At 35.1% G+C, this 20,557-nt stretch overlaps 1 protein-coding gene across 1 annotated transcript; it reads left to right on the forward strand.

Moving 5' to 3' along the window:
• The first annotated feature begins 1,418 nt into the window (after positions 1–1,418).
• Positions 1,419–19,108, forward strand: LOC106118787 (uncharacterized). Its single transcript, XM_013313534.1, has 3 exons — positions 1,419–1,603; positions 12,556–14,297; positions 16,975–19,108. Exons 2-3 carry the CDS (start codon positions 12,556–12,558, stop codon positions 18,743–18,745), a joined length of 3,513 nt encoding a protein of 1,170 aa, XP_013168988.1. The 5' UTR covers positions 1,419–1,603; the 3' UTR covers positions 18,746–19,108.
• The last annotated feature ends 1,449 nt before the right edge of the window (positions 19,109–20,557 follow it).

Genomic DNA, 20,557 nt, shown 5'->3' on the forward strand with positions numbered 1-20,557 from the left:
TTTGAAGTCGCAAAAAATAAAGATCCAGCAACAAAAAACTTCTAATTATTTTCAAGTTTCAGATACAGATTCGTATGCAAATTAGATTTGTTTTTTATTACATGGAAGATAATTGTTTATATAATAATCTTACTAATATTATAAATGCGAAAGTAAAAGCACTTGACTTGTATGTATTATTCAATGTATCTGTAGGTCCTGGTTTTGAATCCCGCCATGTACCAATGTGTCTTTCGATTTTCGATTTACATATGTACATTTATCAGACAGATATCTGAGAAGAAATTTAAAGATAAGCGTGAAGTCAACCAAACCCGCAACTTGGCCAGCGCGGTTGACTATGTCCTAATCACCCCTAACTTATGGTAGGCTCCGAGCCCCTCGGTGGAGACGGGGGACGGGATGATGATGAAAGTTTAGATAGATGGATGGATGTTTGTTTGAAGGTATCTCCAGAACGGCTGAACGCATCTTGCTGAAATATGGCACACATATAGGGCTGGTACACATAGTCTGGAAGATCACATAGGCTTCTGATATTATTTTTTAATTCCGCGCGGACGGAGTCGCGGGCGACAGCCAGTAATGTCTAAAATAACTTGCTAGTCGTAAAATAGCTTTTAATATGTTCTATCACTGATAAGATATGGTAAAGGAATGAATTCATCATGCTATTTGACTCACCATTGATTTCTGACGCCACAATCCCTGTATAAAACATATCATCCCTGTCATTATCGTTGACAAAACAGAGTTAGCAATATGTTTTCAACGGGGATTTTGGTATCAGAAACCCACGGTCACTTTGGCCGGCAATTTGTTTTAAATGTTTTATAAACCTTTAGAAACCTCAAATAATTGTAGTTCCTGTGGAATCATAGATCATTGGAAATAAATCTTATATCTTTAAATGAGCAATTCTTGTATATATATGTATATTTGGAATTTCGGAATTGGCTCCAACGATTTTCATAAAATTTAGTACATAGGGTGTTTCGGGGGGCGATAAATTGATCTAGCTAGGAATCATTTTTAGAAAATGTCATTTTATTCGTGTTTTATCGATAATCAACTTAAACATAAACTTAACTTTTTCTATCGGTAAGATCGAAAAATATTATACATATTTCATCATTTTATTAGTAATTCGTACTTAAATATAATTTCCAAAAAATACAATAAAAAAAATACCGGGCAAAGCTCGGTCATCCAGGTACTTATATTAAAACGAATTATAAAACCAAGTTGCATTGATTCTAACATCCGTAAAAAACTCCGCTCCTTTTTCGGTTTACTGTCCTATTTCGGGTTCCTAATAAAAAAAAAAATTGGAAGTGACGTCATCGTTTTCCTCTGACAGCCTTTGCTTATCAACGGACCTAATCACATGCGCGGGCGCAGTTCAAATTGGTTGATAATCTCCGAATCAAATCAGTCGCCGCAAAGCCTTCGTCGGGGACGGACGTTATTGTGGAGCTGCATGGAACGATGTCCGTACGAATCGCGACAGACTAATATCGTCCGCGTCAATAGATAAGTTCCATTCGAATAAATTAGATTAGTTTTGTTGTGTTTAACGCAATCGACTGTGAATATTTAAAAGGTGAGTTTTATACTTGTTTATATAATTATTTTAATTTTAGGATCTAGGTTTGATTTAGTACAGGTGATGCCACTTTTCGCTTACTGGGACAATAAAAACTTTTTTGGTTATTTAAAAATTATAAATATTTTAAAACGCGTAATCTTAACAAATCAAATTTAGTATTTACTAGTTAAAAGAGACTAAATACTGAGATTGGACCTTGAACATGCCCTAAGCAACTCCACCTCTTCCTAGAGACTACTAAAAGACAGTTTGAAGTTACTTATATAATTAGATATAAAAAAGTATTAAGAATTGTTAACAAAATTGTAGAGGGAATTGTTAAGACCTTGCCAAATAATATTAGCCACTTAGGGCAAAAAAGATTCGATAACCAACCAAATGTAAAAAACAAAATAACCGTTAAGAGTTAATACGGGGTGTTTTTATATTTAAAAATTAAGTAGCCTGCTCAATAATTTTGTAAAAAAACATTTGAATATAAACTCTATCGATTAGAAGTCACGAAATAATAATAAAATATTTAAACTCCATTTTATTTAGTTTTATAAGTTCATAACTTGTATCATTTTACACCATGTAAAAGATGTGCAATGTACATTTTTAATTTTTTCAATAGTTAGATGCATTAAATACTTTTTGCATAATTTTTCTCGCGTTTTTTTATAATTAACATTTTAATCATCGTCCGTGAACCGGCGTTGAGAAGATATAAGAAAAAAGGTTATAAGCAACTGAACAAGCAGGATCAGGAAAATAAAATTGTAATAAACGTAATTTTATAATATCATTTTACACGCTTTTTTTAAACTAGTATACAGTATTTATCAATTAATTTTTTTACTAAAAATATTGTTATTTTAAATTAATGTTGGTTTGCAAATGAAAACAAAAGATAAAGTGCCAATAGCATGTTAGCATGCAAGCATGTTCGAATCCCGACATTCGGCTAATATCGCGAACCGTATACTAGTCAAGTACTAAATAAAAAAAATATTTTAGCTGTTTTATTCCGTCAATATTTTAAAATCTATTCACTCAAAATTCAATAGCAAGAGAGTAATTTTGCAATCTAGTGTATGTTGTTGCGAATCTTCGGACACGTTCGCTTTTAGGTGATATTCGCTGTCGATTTGCCAGTTTTCGCAAACTGGTTGCCTAACCGACAAGTTCTGGCTCGAGTTGTTTAGAAAACTAGTTGTATTGATATCATAGATTCTTGTCACATATGAAATGTATGTCAAATATCATAATGTATTATACTAATAGCTATCGCCCGCGACTCCGTCCGCGCGGAAACAAAAAAAACTCAGTACCCTCTGTGTTCTTCTAGACTATGTTCTATAACTTTGCCAAAGTTCATCAAGATCAGTTGTGCTGTTCCGGAGATACTTTCAAACAAACATCCATCCAAACATTTGCATTTATAATATTAGTAATATCTTAACGCGGTGCAGATCCACGTAAAATATTTACAAGAACCTCAAAATAATGTTATAGCAAAGTGTTTTAATTAAAGCAGAAAAAGATTTTTAGGATTGAAAATAAAGTCCACAGAACACCCTACCCACTCCGATTCATAACAGCGAGCGCGAAGAGGAAAAACTCTTACTATGAAGACTGACTTACAAAAAATCCTGTTGAACGTAAAAAAGTGACAACATTCTGTAAGAAATATCTTAAGATCCACAGGATTTTTGCAAAAATGAATTAACCATTGATAATTAAATCGAATGAAGATCAACAAGAACAAAGATTATTATGTTATTACTATGTCGATGTAACCTTTCCCACGTTCGAAGGTTCAGTCTGATACCGGTTCATAATGTTACGATGTGTTGTTTGATCACATAATGTATTAGCGATCTGTTATGTATTCTCCAATACAACATAATAAACCATTCTTATTTATAAGGGTTCCGTACCTCGAAAGGAAAATACGGAACCCTTATAGGATCAAATTATTCAAACTTTCGTGAGACATTATACTAAACTGATATATAAACACGGCTAAATACTCACGTATATTCGTCATCATCATCATACCAGTACCACTCATCCTGATGAAGGGCCCCCGATGGGCTCGAAACTAGACGGTGCCGCAACCGTAAGAATATACGTGAGTGTTTAGCCGTTTTTATATATCAGTTCCTTTATAGGATCACTTTGTTGTCCGTCCGTCTGTTTGTCAAGAGCCTTTGCTGAGCAACGTGTGAAGGTATCAAGCTATGAATTGAAATACTCACGTCTACTGTCCCTTTGAGCTGATAAATAATTAAACTTCTATATTATTGGTTTGTACGGAATCCTCGATGCGCGAGTCCGACTCGCACTTGGACGGTTTTTTCTGTAATTTGGTTTAACACTATCAAATTATCAAAATAAATAGTACTCTGTCCCATAAACTCGTAGTTATATAACATACAAAGGTATTTTAAAACAAACCTCGTTTCCGTGTCAGAAATCCCCTTCACTTACAACATAAAGAACCGTAACACAAACATTGATCTAGTTTCAAATATAATCAAATATTACATGTTTAATACCGTCTAAGATAAGCGAATAAGCGTTTTTGCGGAGCACACAAAAAAGTAATTTTATTGCGTTGTATGGATGAAAGCGAAAAACACAAACTTAATGTGGATGAAGTAAGTAAAGCTATTTTTAATCAGAAATAAATATAAAACTTATTAATCATGAATTATGATGAAAATTTCAACCAATGACCGATCTCTATTACCAGTAACAATGTTATTGTATGTACGATTTGTATGTCCGTTCCATACGAACCAAATAGATGGTGACTTTCAGTAGCTGTTGCGTAAAAGCATACAAAAATGCATACAGATCAAAAAATACTCCTCGGGAGTACAAAGAATTGTGTAGAAAATGGACAAGAAATACAAAAATAAAAAATAAAAACGCAAACTCTTCATACTTGCGCCAAATACAAATCAATTAGTGTCTTAATGTTAACATGATTTCAATATTTTAATAAAAACTGTTGTTGAGTTAAATTTACATTTAATTTTTTTAGGGTTCCGTAACTCGAAGGGAAAAAGGAACCTTTATATAATCATTATGTTCGTCAGTCTGTCTGTCAAAAGTATTTTTTTTACATTGAATGACGTTTATTAAACAACATTAATTATTAAATGATTTCACTCGACTCTTGAAGATCTAATCGGAAATATGCATGTTATAATTAAGTACAAAACAGTACACAGTACAAACTGGGTTAAGTATGTAATATTATCTTTATTAAGTCATTATCTGTTCCCATTTTAATATTTCTAATTAACCGATATGATCTTGAAACAGTTTTGAATACTAAGAATTTTTTTTTGCAATGTTAATTGAGGAAAGTAGTTTATTGATGACATGTAATTAAGCAATCAGTTAGGGTTAATAAAATCCAAGGTCAAACATTACTATTATACTAATATAAATGCGAATGTCTGAAATTATAGATGGATGTTTCTTAGAAGGGATCTCCAGAGTGGCTTTTTTATATCATAAGGTGGAAAACGAGCGAGCGGTCACCTGAAATCGCTAATATAGCGAAGTGACCGTTGCCCATAGACATACGCAATTGCATATGCGTTGCCTACCTTTAATCGACGGAGGAGAAGATGCACAGAAAGAAAACATTTTCATGCCTCCTCTCATCCGGAAAGTCCGCTTCCATTTCCCATCTTTTCCTTATAAGAAAAAGGGTGGGAAGGGAAAGAGGACTAAATTAGGCCTCCGGGACGCACATTCATCAGACGAAACGCGGAATAGCTTCCATTTGACGCCTGTCTTCTGTGTGGTCGTGGTATTTCACCGGGCGAGCCGGGACAATTCGTGCGAAGATGTTAAAGCGGGCTCTACCACTGTCAAATGCTATGGCTGCATGGATCTCGCCAAAATTCGTCGTAGATGTGGTAGTCTGGAAGAATACGTAGCCTACATAGTGTTTTGTTAATTCCGCGCGGACGGAGTCGCGGGCGACAGCTAGTTAACTACAAGCTACAAACCAATGCTAGGTATTTTCATCTTAATGATTTTGTTATGATTACTTTGGTGGCTAATTGATCGTAATTAGACCATCATTCAATGTCTATGATTGTTTTGGATCAAAAATATCTTATCGCTCTTCTTCTCCATATTAACTTTAACTGTGTCAAATAGCGTGTTTGTGCGTGTTTCGCTTTATTTTCTTGAGAAGGGGTACATTATACTGAAGATGCATAGGTAAAATAATTTTGCCTCCACATAAATGTTTTATTAATTCAGAATTTATAATTTTTTTTACCAGTTAAACTAAAGCTGAATTCAAAGGAAAACCGCAAAGTTTAAATACATATCATTTACAAACTTGAAGATTTCGAAATCGTGTATATAGAGTTCATTCCAGGTACTATATAAAGTGGATATATATCGAAATGCTCAAATGTTGAAGGAAAATGTCATGAATACCATCCTTTATTTCTAAGTACCTAATAAAAACGATAACGCATAATGGCCGCCGCACACGGATAGATTCTGACTGATCGCAGTTCGTTGTCCCTAATAATAACACGGTAGCACCTGACTGCTACAAGTCGGCCGTATAGTATGGCTACCCTAATTGTGATTAAAAGAAAAATCAAATAATTGTCTTTAACACGACTTTGTGTTGTTTCAAACATTTTTGTGCTGTCCCAAAAACTGGGAACGATTTCGAAGCTCTTTTGGTTTTGTAAATGTTTTTGGACGACAAAAGTATAACATTCGATTTCACATGTAATTTCTTTTCCTTAATTTTATTACATTTAATCCAATGCAAATAAGTTTCTTAGTCACATTTTCGTGCTTTAAAAGTAGTTGAATGGGAAAACTGCGCTTTTAAAATAAATGTTTTTATCAGCAACTTTCCTCATTTCGTGTACATTTTAGTTCATATTTTTGTAACTGTAGTGATTCCTACTGAATCATTGATAGAACTGCAATAAAGGCTTGGTTATTCCCCTTTCATGTTCTACTCTATAGTTAGAGTTAAGATTAATCTATGTTGTTTATAGTCTATTGTCAATTGAGATTCTCAAATAAAGGATCGATTTATCATAAAAATTAAAGACATGTCCAAGACAATGTGACATTTTTTAACATTATTCTGTGACTAATAGTCAAATATTAAATAAGTTTTATTAATGAGTTGTGTACAACGATTAAAAGTGGTTGCTCAAATGACTAAGTGTACTTACCTACTTTATAAGCAGACATTAATAATTATTATTTATGTTTTAACTCATAATTCTATAACAATCACAATGGATTTATACCGAACTATTTAAATTTAATGAGATTATATAATAATGATACGGGAACAGACTTTTTCTTCTCTTATTCTTATTTTCTTATTGTCGTTAATCTTGGCGGGATTTTCTTCGTGCGCGAGACGCTGCGTAGAACACAATTTTATGTGAGGGCCACTCCGTAACTATGACCTTGGGCAGCAAAGATATTTGAAATGACTACTCTAGAACAGCTAAACCGATCTCGATGACATAAAAATAGATTTCCGATTAAACTCTTTTTATTGAGGGAAAATATATCTATGGAGTGAATGAGCGAGATATTTTATTTTCAGTTTATTTGTACAGTTGTTGCATACAAGGTTACAATATTTAAGGCAGTAAAGGTTGAAGATAATTTTCAACATTTGTTTTCCTTCTTTATTACTTTTTTTATGGTTTACGTGATGATAAGAATACAAACTTAATTCTATTTCAAGAAGTACACTGGTATTGAGTTATAGGTATCATAGGTTTCCATTGCCGAAATCTCTGCAACAAAACATACTTAATATTCTTTTTTTTAAAGAGTATAACAAAGATTTGTTACGGCAGTGAAAACCTACAAATTAGACTCATCTATATTATTATCAAAACAACAAACGAATAGTAAATAAGGTATTATTTTCGCCAGTAAATTACCGGTCTACGTAACTTTATCTTATCTAGATGTTTGCGTGTTGTTTGTGTTGAGTTTTCCACTTTTCCATTTTATAATTTTAAAAATAAATTGATTATGCGCAATAAACGAGTCTTTAATGAGAGTTTCGATTTCAACTCATTGTCTTATTTGTGATATTTCATTTGTTATTAAAAACTGCATCAAAGATTAGTAATTCACAGATTAAAAATAATAATTTAACTCTGTAATTTTTTTTCCGTACCTTAAAAGGAAAAAAACGGAACCGTCCGTTGTCCGTCCGTCTGTGTGTCAAGACCCTTTTTTACATTTTCAATAATCTAAGTTACAATGTTTTAAAGCTAAAATTGCAACATAGTTGTGAATAGAATTAGTTAAAGTGTACGATCCCGTAACGGTTTTAAGGTAAGTTGAATTAAAGTAGTCCCTTTACCTTTCCTAAGAGGCCACAGCTTTAGACTACGTAAGTAAGGTCACGCCATTCTTCTCCGTAACGATACCATTGTCACGAATGTATGGAGCTGGTTACAAATGATTGTTATTAAGAAACTAATGAAGTGAGCTATAGCTAGTCTGTACTATTTGAAGACGTTAAATGGGAAGGGAAATTAAAAAAAAAGAAATCTATATTAAGCAAAAAAAAAACATTTTTCACAAAATTTTGGGGCTCAGTCTCCGGAACTAGTTGAGACCGTGTTTCAGGAGAGAGCTTCTCTTCTCTGTCTTCTCTTCTTCTCTTGTCTATTGCCTAAAGTTATAAATAGTTTCTTAACATATTATGTATATTGAAGGATACATTATTATTATGTATAATAGTTATATGATATATAGTGTGTAATAGTGTGTGTTTATGACCTTAGTTCATAGGATCATTTCTATAGTAAGTTTTTACGTATCAAATTAATTCTTTGTATGTATGAAATAAAAATGCAATAAAAGAAAAGAAGGTTGACAATGTCATTTGCACGTTTCGGTGGAAACGTTATAAGAAGCGTAAGGAATCAGCACAACAATATATTACGTTATAAAATTATCAACGCTTTTGACCACGTCGAATTACATTACGTTTACATTTTGTAACGATGCTGTTAAGATAATAAGTAATTTGTTCTAATAATACAAAGATGTTCTTTAATTTGTCTCTTTCTCTCTCTCTCTCTCTTGCTCTCTCTCTCTCTCTCTCAACAACTTCAAGATTTACCACAGAGTATCACAGAAAAATTACGTAATCTTGACTGACCTCTATTACACTCGGAGGAAGTATACGACTCAAGTGATACGTCACTCATCAAAAGTTGGTCAATTAGTCTTTACATGTTCACAACAGTTAGTTACATTAAAACCCTCATATTTAAATAATGGCAAAATATTACGAACCACTAAATTAGTAATTTAATGCCGTCGTTATGAGCTCACATCAATTACGAGGAAAACCACTAAAGGTCTCTGCATCATCACATATTGAAGGTAACTCATGTCAATGAAAAGTTTTGGTTACGTGAATCTTACGATATTTCCTCTTCGGAACTTTACGACGCTAGATACTCGTGAAAAGAAAATTTAATTTAGTTTTATTACTGTACTTCCACTGTCAATACGCGTACAAAAGATATGTGTTTCAGTTAGGGCTAATTTTAGTCTATATTTCCTTCCCACCCTTTTCTTATAAGGAAATGATGGAAAGGGGATGTGGATTTGGCGGTGAAGGGGACGCATAGGAAGGGGAAATATAATATTTCTGTGCGTTCCACCCCTCCATTGATGAAAGGCAACGAATCTGCAATTGCAGATGTCCATGGACAGCGGTTGCTTCGCTATATCGCGAATTAGGTGACTATCCTCTATTACCAAATAAAATAATATTTTTTACCGGTAAAGTCATCCAATTCTGAACCCCTGTAACTTATAAGGCTGAATCGGCTGAGTAATTCATACCTTGCGTGTGTGCGTGCGTGAGTCGGGCTGTTTAGTACGTTTAGTAACTAATTATTATCAGCGTCTCTGAGTGTGAATAAGTGGGTGTTTGATTTTTAACAAGTATCTCGGCACAGGAAATTAATTGTAAGAGAGTTAAGTGAAGCATATAACCAAGTAGTTTGCGACGATGTTTAACAGTTCCGATAACAAAGGTTATATTTGTCGCAGTTTCTTTACACCGTGACTGATGCTAAGGCCAATCAATAAAACAAAAGTAACTAGTAATTGTAGTAACCATGATATACTGTGTAGTTTTAGACATTACTAGCTGTCGCCCGCGACTGTCCGCGCGGGATTAATGATAGATGTTGGCCGATTCTCAGACCTACTCAATATGCTCACAAAATTTCATGAGAATCGGTCAAGCCGTTTCGGAGGAGTATGGGAACGAAAATTGTGACACGAAAATTTTTATATAAGACTAGCGGACCCGACAGACGTTGTCCTGTCTACACGTCTTTAATTCGAATATTATTTAAAATTTGACACTGCGATGGTAGGGCCGTCTGTCGGATACAATGTAAAACATTCCAAAAATCAACAACTACTAATAAATTAAAAATTAATTAAAAAAACATTGTCCAGCGGACAAAATTGTGAATCTAAACCATTCCCAGATCCCCTTGAACACACACAAAAAATTTCATCAAAATCGGTCCAGTCGTTTGAGAGAAGTTCAGTGACATACACACTCACAGAAGAATTATAATATTATTATAAGATTAGTTAGAATCCTTAGGCGCGAATGGCGTGCTTTCATTACAAAGTCAAGTGTCAGAAAGAACAGTGAGGGAGACATAAACGTCGACATTTTAGTGAGGCTAGTGTTGTGCCAGTACACCGGCACAGTGTCTGTTTTTCTTCCTAACAGTTGTTACAAATTTAAATTTATATTGATTTCAATATAACAATAACATTTTACATATTTAGACTCACTTCATAATATAACATAAACAATAAATAAAATAATATATTTTCAATATGCATGTAAAATTTATGCTAAAGTTTTTGTTAATGACTGTACTTTTACAAGCATAGAATCTACCACAACAATAAGGCGCGGAAAATTAGAACCTCACCATTTCAAATGCGAATAAAATCGGACAATTATGTCTTACAATACAACATAAACATCCATTGTCTTTACATTACGTAGATACACATACATACATGTACATACATAATTCTACAACTCATACATATGACTACTACTCTCCTGGTAACATTCGATAAATTTAGAAAAGTATTTTTATGTTTTTAATTTTTTTTTTAATCTACATCGTTTTAGCGTTCAGCATTTTTTAGGCTTTAAAAAATTAAATTGACAATTTTATAAACTGTGGGACATTTTTTATTAAGATAAAGGAAATTTGTTTAAAAAAATTAGGCGTCGAAGTGTTTAAAAGGTCATTCCAAAAGTCTAATTTTAATTATTCATAGTTTTTTTTTTCGTTCTAACAAAACTCTTTTAGTATTAGTATTATATGAATACAAACTAAATAAAAGTCAACAAACTATATAACAAGAAGGATTTAGTTTTTTTTAGACAACCTTGTTCACCTTAATGATTAGCGATCAGGTTCTCAACTGGACTAATGGTTTTATCGATTCCTTAATTAAAACAGAACTGGTTTTTAATGTCTTGTTGCTACTTGATTACTGATTTAGTACTAATATTAGAAATTAATAGTAACTGCAAATGCGCAAAAACATATTGTTTAAAAAAATCAAGAAAATGTTTACTACACGTGCTAGTAACGCGGTTAACAAATGTAGAGAAAAAACAGAGTATAAATAAAGACAATCTTATTGCTGTCAATCGGAGATTATATTGATAAGTTGTTGCTGCAATACATCTCCATCATGTCAATCGTACGCTTTCATAATATTATCTTGATTACGCGCGATTTTTTCAATGGTTTTACTCCTCGTCATCACGCATCAACGAATTGACAGCTGTCAAAGTTTTTTTTTTAATTCCATTGATTACAATTAACGTTTTTAATTTAGACTTACGTTGTGACAGTGCTACATTCGATATTTTAATAATTTGAATGCATATATGGTCAGAAAATATTAGTATTGGTTAAATCGTTTTTAATAAATGTATTGTTTATTTATGTCTTATTTTATTAAAAGAATATATAATAGTAACGACCATGAGCTGCAAAGTTTGGCAATAATTGATTGATTGTAAAAATTTTCGCTAACATTCATCTGCTAATATTTAGCAGTGCCCATTACGGCCTTGACCGCTTTGAGCGACCATCGATTTTACTGAGCACCTCGTGGAAACAATTTTAAATTTTGGATATGGGATTTTTTTGGCCTCGTAATAACTGGTAATTTAATTGAATTAGATGAAGTTGAACCTCGTAATTGTTGCTCCATATATATATATGGAGCAACAATTACGAGGTACAATAATGTACATATTACAAGGCCACAGTCAGTTATGTTTAGGCTATTTAATAATTATTTGTTATAGTAGCGTGTATGTTATGAATAAATGCACCTTATATGGTTTAAAATGATAAGAAATTAAATTATAAATAAAAATAAAGTAGGTTCCTCGATAGCTGGTCGTATTAATTTTTTATTTTAAATTCTGGTTTAAGGAATTTAATCGATATGACCCCTAACAAAATGATTACTTTTTTATACGAGCTAGTATTACCAGTTTTATGTGCTTTAATTTTTTTATTTTAAAACAGATAACAACATTTTTGTATAGGATTTTGATTTTTAAAAAGTTCACATTTGAAGTTAAATACTTTTATAATTTTTTCATTGTTTCCGTAACATGCTGGAGTTTGTATACATGGAGACAATGCTTTAAATTTCCTCAAATTAAGTTAATACGATGAAATGTTAGAAATAATATTTTACTCCAACTTGTAACAATGCCAAGTACAGAAAAATATATTAATATAAAAATTAGAAATTGCATTGTAATTCGCCATAGACTAGACTTCTATTGTCAAATTAATTTATGATCTTTTTTCTTTTTTCAGATGCTCGTGCCGACGATATTAGCACTTGCAACTCTTATATCAGCTGATGAATTGCCGCCATCTTGCAATAGACCTGTCTACTGCAATAGTGATCTGCTGCACTACGTTCAGACATCGAGAATCTATACAGACTCTAAAACTTTCGTTGATTTACACCTTAAAAATGATGAAAACAAAACGCTAGCTGACTTCAATGAGTTATTAGAAAAAACAAACAGAAACCCTTCCAAGGAGCAAATAAAAAACTTCGTCGATGAGTATTTCCAATCAGGAAATGAAATCGAAGTTTGGAAACCGACGGATCACAACGATAATCCTCCATTCTTGGCCGAAATAAGAGATAAAACTCTGAGAAAATTTGCCCAAGATATCAATAGCATTTGGCCGACCCTCGGCAGGAAAGTGAAACCGATAGTCTTTGAGAAGCCAGACCTCTACAGTTTCATACCGATATCAAATGGCTTTATTATTCCCGGAGGCAGATTTACTGAAATATACTACTGGGATGCGTACTGGATCTTAGAAGGACTGCTTATTTGCGGAATGGAGGACACAGCGCGCGGTATGATAGATAATCTTATACAATTGTTGAAGAAACTAGGCCACATTCCCAACGGAAGCCGAGTATATTATGCACAGCGGAGCCAACCTCCCCTACTAACGGCGATGGTGTCACTGTACGTTCAAAAAACGAAGGACCTCGCTTTTCTTAAAGCTAATATCGAAGCACTAGAATACGAATTAGAGTACTGGCTTGAAACACAAACGATCACTTTTGAAAAAGATGGCAAGTCGCATACTCTGCTGCGATACTACGCTCCCAGCACGGGACCGAGACCTGAGTCATATTACGAAGATTATACGCTCGCTCAACAGTTCGAGAACGAAGAGCGCCAGAAAGAATTCTACGTTGATATAAAAAGCGCCGCCGAAAGCGGCTGGGACTTCTCGAGCCGCTGGTTCATAGGGCCCAACGGTGAGAACACCGGCAACTTAAGTACGATTCATACCACAAAGATTATTCCCGTAGATTTGAATTCAATTTTCGCCAATGCTCTACAAAATATAGCATACTTCCAAGGATTACTGCACCATGGACGGCAAGCCGCTCACTGGGCATACCTCGCTAAACAATGGCGCACCACTATTGAGGATGTCCTGTGGGACAATGAAGACGGTATCTGGTACGATTACAATGTAGAGAGCGGAGAATATCGTAAATACTTCTACCCGAGTAACGTGGCGCCTTTGTGGATGGAAGCGGTTGACAGGAAGCTATTGATGGAGCGTGCTCCTCGAATTATAAGTTACTTGCGCGACTCTCAAGGTCTTGATTTCCCAGGCGGTATTCCATCCTCCTTGGTAAAGAGCGGCGAGCAATGGGACTATCCAAATGCCTGGCCACCTCTAGTGAGTGTAACTGTCAATGCGCTAAGGGCACTAGGGACACGGGAAGCTAAGCAGATAGCATTTGATATAGCTCAGAAATGGGTACGAGCCTGTTTGAAAGGTTTTACAGATAATAAGCAGATGTTTGAGAAGTACGATGTGGAACAGCCCGGCAGGATAGGCGGCGGTGGCGAGTACACGGTGCAGGCCGGCTTTGGATGGTCGAACGGCGTTGTACTGGAAATGATCAAGAACTACGCTTACAAAATGACAGCAAGTGATTCGAATCCGGAATTATCCGATGAATCCTTTTCAGAAATAGAATTATCCGTCGAGTCTGTTGAAGCTAATTAGTATTTTGACAAGACCAAAGAGGTATTATTTTCCATTTTCATTTTTCTTTTATTTTCCTAAGTACTTAATAAGATTAAACTTTTGTTAGTAATTTTAAAGTTCTTCCTACAAATTGTACTTAAATAGTAGCAGCATTGGTATCAATGATATCTTATTGAACGAGAGAAAATAGGAAATTCACGTTAAACCTTTCGAGGACATTTCTTCTTTTTGTTATATTTGATATAAGACCTTTGTTAACTATATATTTTCCTACTACTTATTTTTGTTAAGCCATAACGGTTAGGATATATTGTCATTAATAATTGCATTTTTATTTTAGTAATATAATAACAGTGCCATGAATTAAAACATTTCCAGTTGTACATATTATAAAATGATAAAAAAATATGAGATTTTATAATATTTAGAACAACTTTTTTTTGCATTAAGACCAATGTTAAAAACATTAAACATCTGTTTATTCAGAGAAAGATCTAAAAATGTCAAATAGATTTTGTATGCATTCAATAATATTACTTAATTGTGATAGTAACAAAAATAAGTTCTGTTTGGCTCAATGCTCATGTTTTGCGTCCGCCATTGTTATAAAAAAAACTTATCAAGGACAGCGATTCTGTAAACGAACGAGTGCATTGAAATTATTTTAATTTATTTAAAAACCTAAGAAAAATCAATTTTTAACAAGATACATTCATTTATTTTATATGTTTAAAAAGGTATTTTTAAAATTTTTCAATTAGTATGAAATAGTATTATAAATTAAAATTAATATTTCACGAGAGTTTTATTTTGAAGTATTTTTTAATTTACTTTTAATTAGTAAAAAAAAATTACGTCAAAAGAAAAGAAGTACATTTGAATATATTAGTTTAGTTTAAAAGCGTATATTTATTAAACAAACAAAACCACTTGTTATATATTTTCATATAACTGTTATTTTATTCGTAATATAGTGCTGGTCTATAATTATTTTTGTCAAATATCAAAAATACCATGTTAAAATATATTGTGGTTGTGATTTAAATATGTGTATTAGTATAATTTAACAGATTTTTATCAAAGCATAATAAACGGCTGTGTCAGAATTTTGTTGTCGTTTTATTTTTTTTTAATTTAGTTGTGCGACAAGATTAGGCCACTAAAAGAGGCGCTACTGTCGCCTAAAGTTCTGTCACTAAACATATAAAACCTACTTAGACAAGGAAAGTGCTATAAAAAAAAATTACTAGACAGCTACAATATGACAAGTCTAGTGACATTTTTGTTACTTTGATAGGGGCGCTAGTCAGCTGTCAAAAATTAATTTGATTTAATAACGGGTCAGATAACTTTGTCGGCGTGTATTTGAGCGTCTCAAAATACTCAATACAATAACAATAACATACAATATTGCTCAATTTTAAGATTAAAATGTCTGATATCGTTGATTATATACATTTTCTAACTAATTTATTGTAATCAAAATAAATAATATCAGTACTGATGAAGGTGCAATTATTTGTTCTATAAATAACACATAATGATATTGAAACAGGTTTCAAGCATGATGCTTCAATAGATGTTTAATTGTTATGTTTCCTTGGTGATTTCTACTATGAAATTATATTGTTATCGTGTATTTTGTCACTGAGAAAAATATTGCTAACTTCTAAAAGAGAATGAGTGAGTTTTTACCAATTGAAACTCACGGCAAGGTTTTTAGTCAAAAATGTAAACTGAAGACATTTCGAAAATCTTATGATTAAATGTCAAATAATGATCACAGAAGACAGTTATAATTGATTCCCGCTTTATATAAATGACGTATACGCTGCAAGTGCGCAAGCGCAGAATTCTCGTTGCTTATTGGACGTCTCTGAGTGTGTGTTTTAAACGTCATTGTAGTGCTGTGCGGTGGGATGTCGTTTATGGTAGCAACTAAAAAACGCTAAATTAGCTTCTTCTAACTAACTTCTGTAGTAACTTTTAATAAGAAGATATTTTTTCTAACTCTATTTGTTTACTGAAAATATTTGTGACGAAAATTTGAATCGTGTATTTTTCTGGACATAATAATTAATAGATTCGTCGCACAATTGTACATTAGCTTGCTTTTTTTAAGTTGTTCGTTTCATTAAACTCAGTAAAATGTCATTCATTTTACACATTATATCGCGTCAAACTGTGATAAATTGTATGTTTGATAATAGTATTTAATAATGAAAGCGAACGAACTTATTACTTATCAAGGTAAAACGTGAACAACTGAAATAGCCGATAACGTCTAGTGATATCGTGAATGCTACAGCCCTACCCTTATCTGATTTGTTTTGACATTTATAACGTAGGCGGCCGTGTATCATGTTCACGTTGCACTTGCCAGTTGCAATAAAGTCGGAAGTAAAACTGGTGCGGACTAGCCGGGGCGGCGGCGGCGACGGGGGCGCGACAGTGACCCAGTGCGGGTGTGTCCAGTGAAAGCCGTGGCCGTTGCGTCACTCGGGAAGCCGCGCCGCGCCGCCGCCCGCCGCGGTCGTCGGGATGCGGCCGCGGCCAGTGACACACATCTCCACGTTTATTACCGGTCGCACGGCGGACGCGCGGCCATTCGACTCGCGTCGATCGCCCTCGCGACAACGCTTGGAGCGTCGCGCGTACCTTCGTAGCGCGAAACTGCGCTCGCGCAATTTGAAGTAACAAAATTGAAGTGATGAAAATGTTGATGGTCCGCCTGCCACGCTGCTTGCCGCTGTACCCGGTGCTGGGCATCCTGGGCGCGTGCACGAACGCTTTCACCGCAGTGCCGGTTTGCAACTCATCGATTTATTGCAGCGGCGATCTGCTCCACAGAGTGCAGCTCGCTCGCATTTTCCCCGACTCTAAAACGTTCGTCGACCTCAAGCTCGTCTACACGGAAAATGAGACGCTGGCCGACTACGCGAAATTAATTCACGACACCGACCAGAATCCGACTTTGGACCAAATGAAAAAATTCGTCGACGCGCATTTTACGGAGGGGAACGAGTTGGAGGTCTGGGAGCCGCCAGACTTCGACCCCGATCCTCCGATTTTGGACCGCATCGTCGACCCCAAGCTGCGACAGTTTGCGAAAAATGTGATCGGATTGTGGGCCAAACTGGGACGAAAAGCGAACCCCGATATTTTGTCGAATCCTGGCCAGTATAGTTTTATTTACGTGCCGAACGGCTTCATCGTTCCCGGCGGAAGGTTTAAGGAGCTGTACTACTGGGACTCATACTGGATGGTGCGGGGCCTTCTTCTCAGCAACATGACGGAGACCGCTCGGGGTATGATCGAGAACCTTTTCCATCTTGTTAATGAAATCGGATACATTCCCAACGGAAATCGGATATACTACATGGGAAGGAGTCAACCGCCTCTCCTGGCCGCGATGGTGGCGAGCTACTTCGCCGCTACCGGTGATCTCGGCTGGCTGGAGCAACACGTCGGCACCGTCGAGAAGGAGCTCAACTACTGGCTGAACAATAAGAAGGTTACCGTCGAGCTAGACAAGAAGAAATATGTATTATTAAGATATCTGTCCGATATAAATTTTAAAGGACCGCGTCCGGAGTCTTATTTCGAGGATTACACGCACGCTCGAATTTTGACGGATGAAGAAAAACGGGAAGACTTTTACACTGAGATGAAGAGCGCCGCTGAGAGCGGCTGGGATTTCTCGTCGCGATGGTTCGTGACGGCGGGTGACGACATCCTAGGCAACATAACGGACGTGCATGCTAGTAGAATTATACCGGTCGACTTGAACGCTATATTTGCGGGGGCGCTTCAACACGCCGGCGATTTCCGTAACCGGTTGAAGGACAGACGCATGGCTCAGAAGTGGTACAGCCTCGCGAAGTATTGGCGCCGCGCCATACAACAGGTACTGTGGGACCCCGTGGACGGTGTGTGGTACGATTACGACTCCATGGCGAACACCAGGAGGCGGCACTTCTACCCGAGCTGTGCAACGCCGCTCTGGACTGACTCCGTCGACAAATCTGAAGCGCCGAAATACGCGTCACTTTTAGTGAGATATCTCCTATCCTCCGGCGCCTTGGATTTCCCCGGCGGGATCCCCGCTTCCATCCTTAACTCGGGCGAGCAGTGGGACTATCCGAACGCCTGGCCACCGACACAGAGTATTCTCATCGGTGGCCTAGACGCCAGCGGGGACACGGAAGCGCAGCACTTGGCTAAAGAACAGGCCGTGCTTTGGATTTGCGCTAATTACATTGGGTATAATAATTGGAAAAAAATGTTCGAGAAGTACAGCGCCGTACAGCCGGGGCACCACGGCAGTGGCGGTGAGTACACCGTGCAAGACGGCTTCGGCTGGACGAATGGCGTGGTGCTCGAGCTGTTAGATAGATATGGCAAAGAAGTGACGATTAAGGAACATTTCCAGATTTCGTTGCCGTACGTCCGGCAGATTCTGTGAGGTGGGCAGCTCGTGTAGGGCGCGGGTCATTAATATTTATGTTCCTCATTGGTATTCAGTGATGTAAAGTATGTTGAATAATTATTTTCTGAACTTTAAACTCATATTGTTACGTGGTAAAACAAAAGCCGATGCGAATGTTTTCTAGCTGGTCGAGTATACACTGTAATTGTTTTTATATTTGGAATTTACGAGCGAATTATTTTTATTTTTGTCATAGTCTTAATTTTTTTGGATGTGTATTTTTATGTGCTTTGTAAAACATTGTGATAAAATCATGAATGTTTGATAGATCTTAAGTCAAATGTGATATTCGAGGATACGATGCGTGGCAAATGGCGTAGTTAAATTTTAATAAATATTATTTTGTTATACAATTAATAATATGTCATTTTTCTTTATAAACTTCGTGTCTACATACACCTGTATGTAGTGTGCGTTATTGCAACATTTGCGTGTATTTGATGAAAACTTCATTGTCTTCAGTGTAATGATCAAACCTGACGAAGATGTGTGCGTATCGCGTTACGAAGTATATTCCGATGTGAACTTTTAGATGAATTATAAAGTTATAATTTCCCAGAGATTAATTTTATAAAAATAATAGACACTAACTGCCGTACTCTGAGATGTTAATTGATTAATTAAGCAGGTCTTAAGTGCAGATACTAATCTAAATCTACAATATGCGACAGACACTATGATAGTTTTTCTAAAATATTCATTGAAATGTACACGTAAATATCAAATATTTAGTTGCTTTTGGTAAAAAATATACTATTTGAATGGCAACCATTCATTTATAAATGTTTTTTTTTCAAATGAATTGAAAAGAACAGATAAGAAAAGGTCAATCATAATTTCGATAACAAAGCATAGAGTATTCTGTTCTATTTATGAAATGCGACCTAAAAAGTCATACGTTTTATTTTATCAATAATGAATTTCGTAATTTACGAGTTTTATTTTTTTAAATATTATAAATGCGAATGTTTGGATGGCCGTATGTTAGGTATCTCCAGAACGGCTGCATAGATCCCGCTAAAATTTGGCATAGATGTAGAACATCATCTGGCAGAATACATAGGCTACTATTTTTTTCTAAATTACGCGCGGAGGAATCGCGGGCGAAGGATAGTTTGTCTTTAAAATGTCTCATGTAAGTTTAAATAATTTCATTGCTCGTTTAATGTAATCGAACTCTATTCAACAATAACCTCATTAAAAATAATGATTTAATAATAATAAATTAAATAATTTCAAGTATATTTTGATAAAGGTCACGTAATCATTTCGCTATCTACACACGTAAATTAAACAGTCATATTCAAGTTCAAAGAACACAAATCAATACAAAAGTTTTTTTTTTTATGTCAATGTCATCCGATGCAGTGTTATTACTCATTTAATGATAACATTTCCGTTTCCGGTTTTTCTTGTTCAACATCGAAATAGTTAAAGTAAACAGGATTTGAACATTTGTAATGTAATGTATACTAATATTATAAAGCGGAAGAGTTTATTTAAACGCGCTAATCTCAGGAACTACTGGTCCGATTTTAAAAATTCTTTTTTTGTTTGATATTCAATTTATAGAGGAAGGGTTTAGGCTATATAACATTACGCTGCGACCAATAGTTTTTTTTTAATTCCGCGCGGACGTAGTCGCCATACATTAGAGTAAGAAAGAAGGATACAGAGTAAAAAGGGAAGCGCTGTGAAATTAGCCGTGAGTTTCCGAGACTAAAATCTCTGTTTAATATCACATGGTTATCTCTATTTTGTCAAACATGTAAGAAAGGGATGACGATA

This window comes from Papilio xuthus, unplaced genomic scaffold (genome assembly GCF_000836235.2).
Source record: "Papilio xuthus unplaced genomic scaffold, Pxut_1.1 DF827542.1, whole genome shotgun sequence".
Classification (NCBI taxonomy): domain Eukaryota; kingdom Metazoa; phylum Arthropoda; class Insecta; order Lepidoptera; family Papilionidae; genus Papilio; species Papilio xuthus.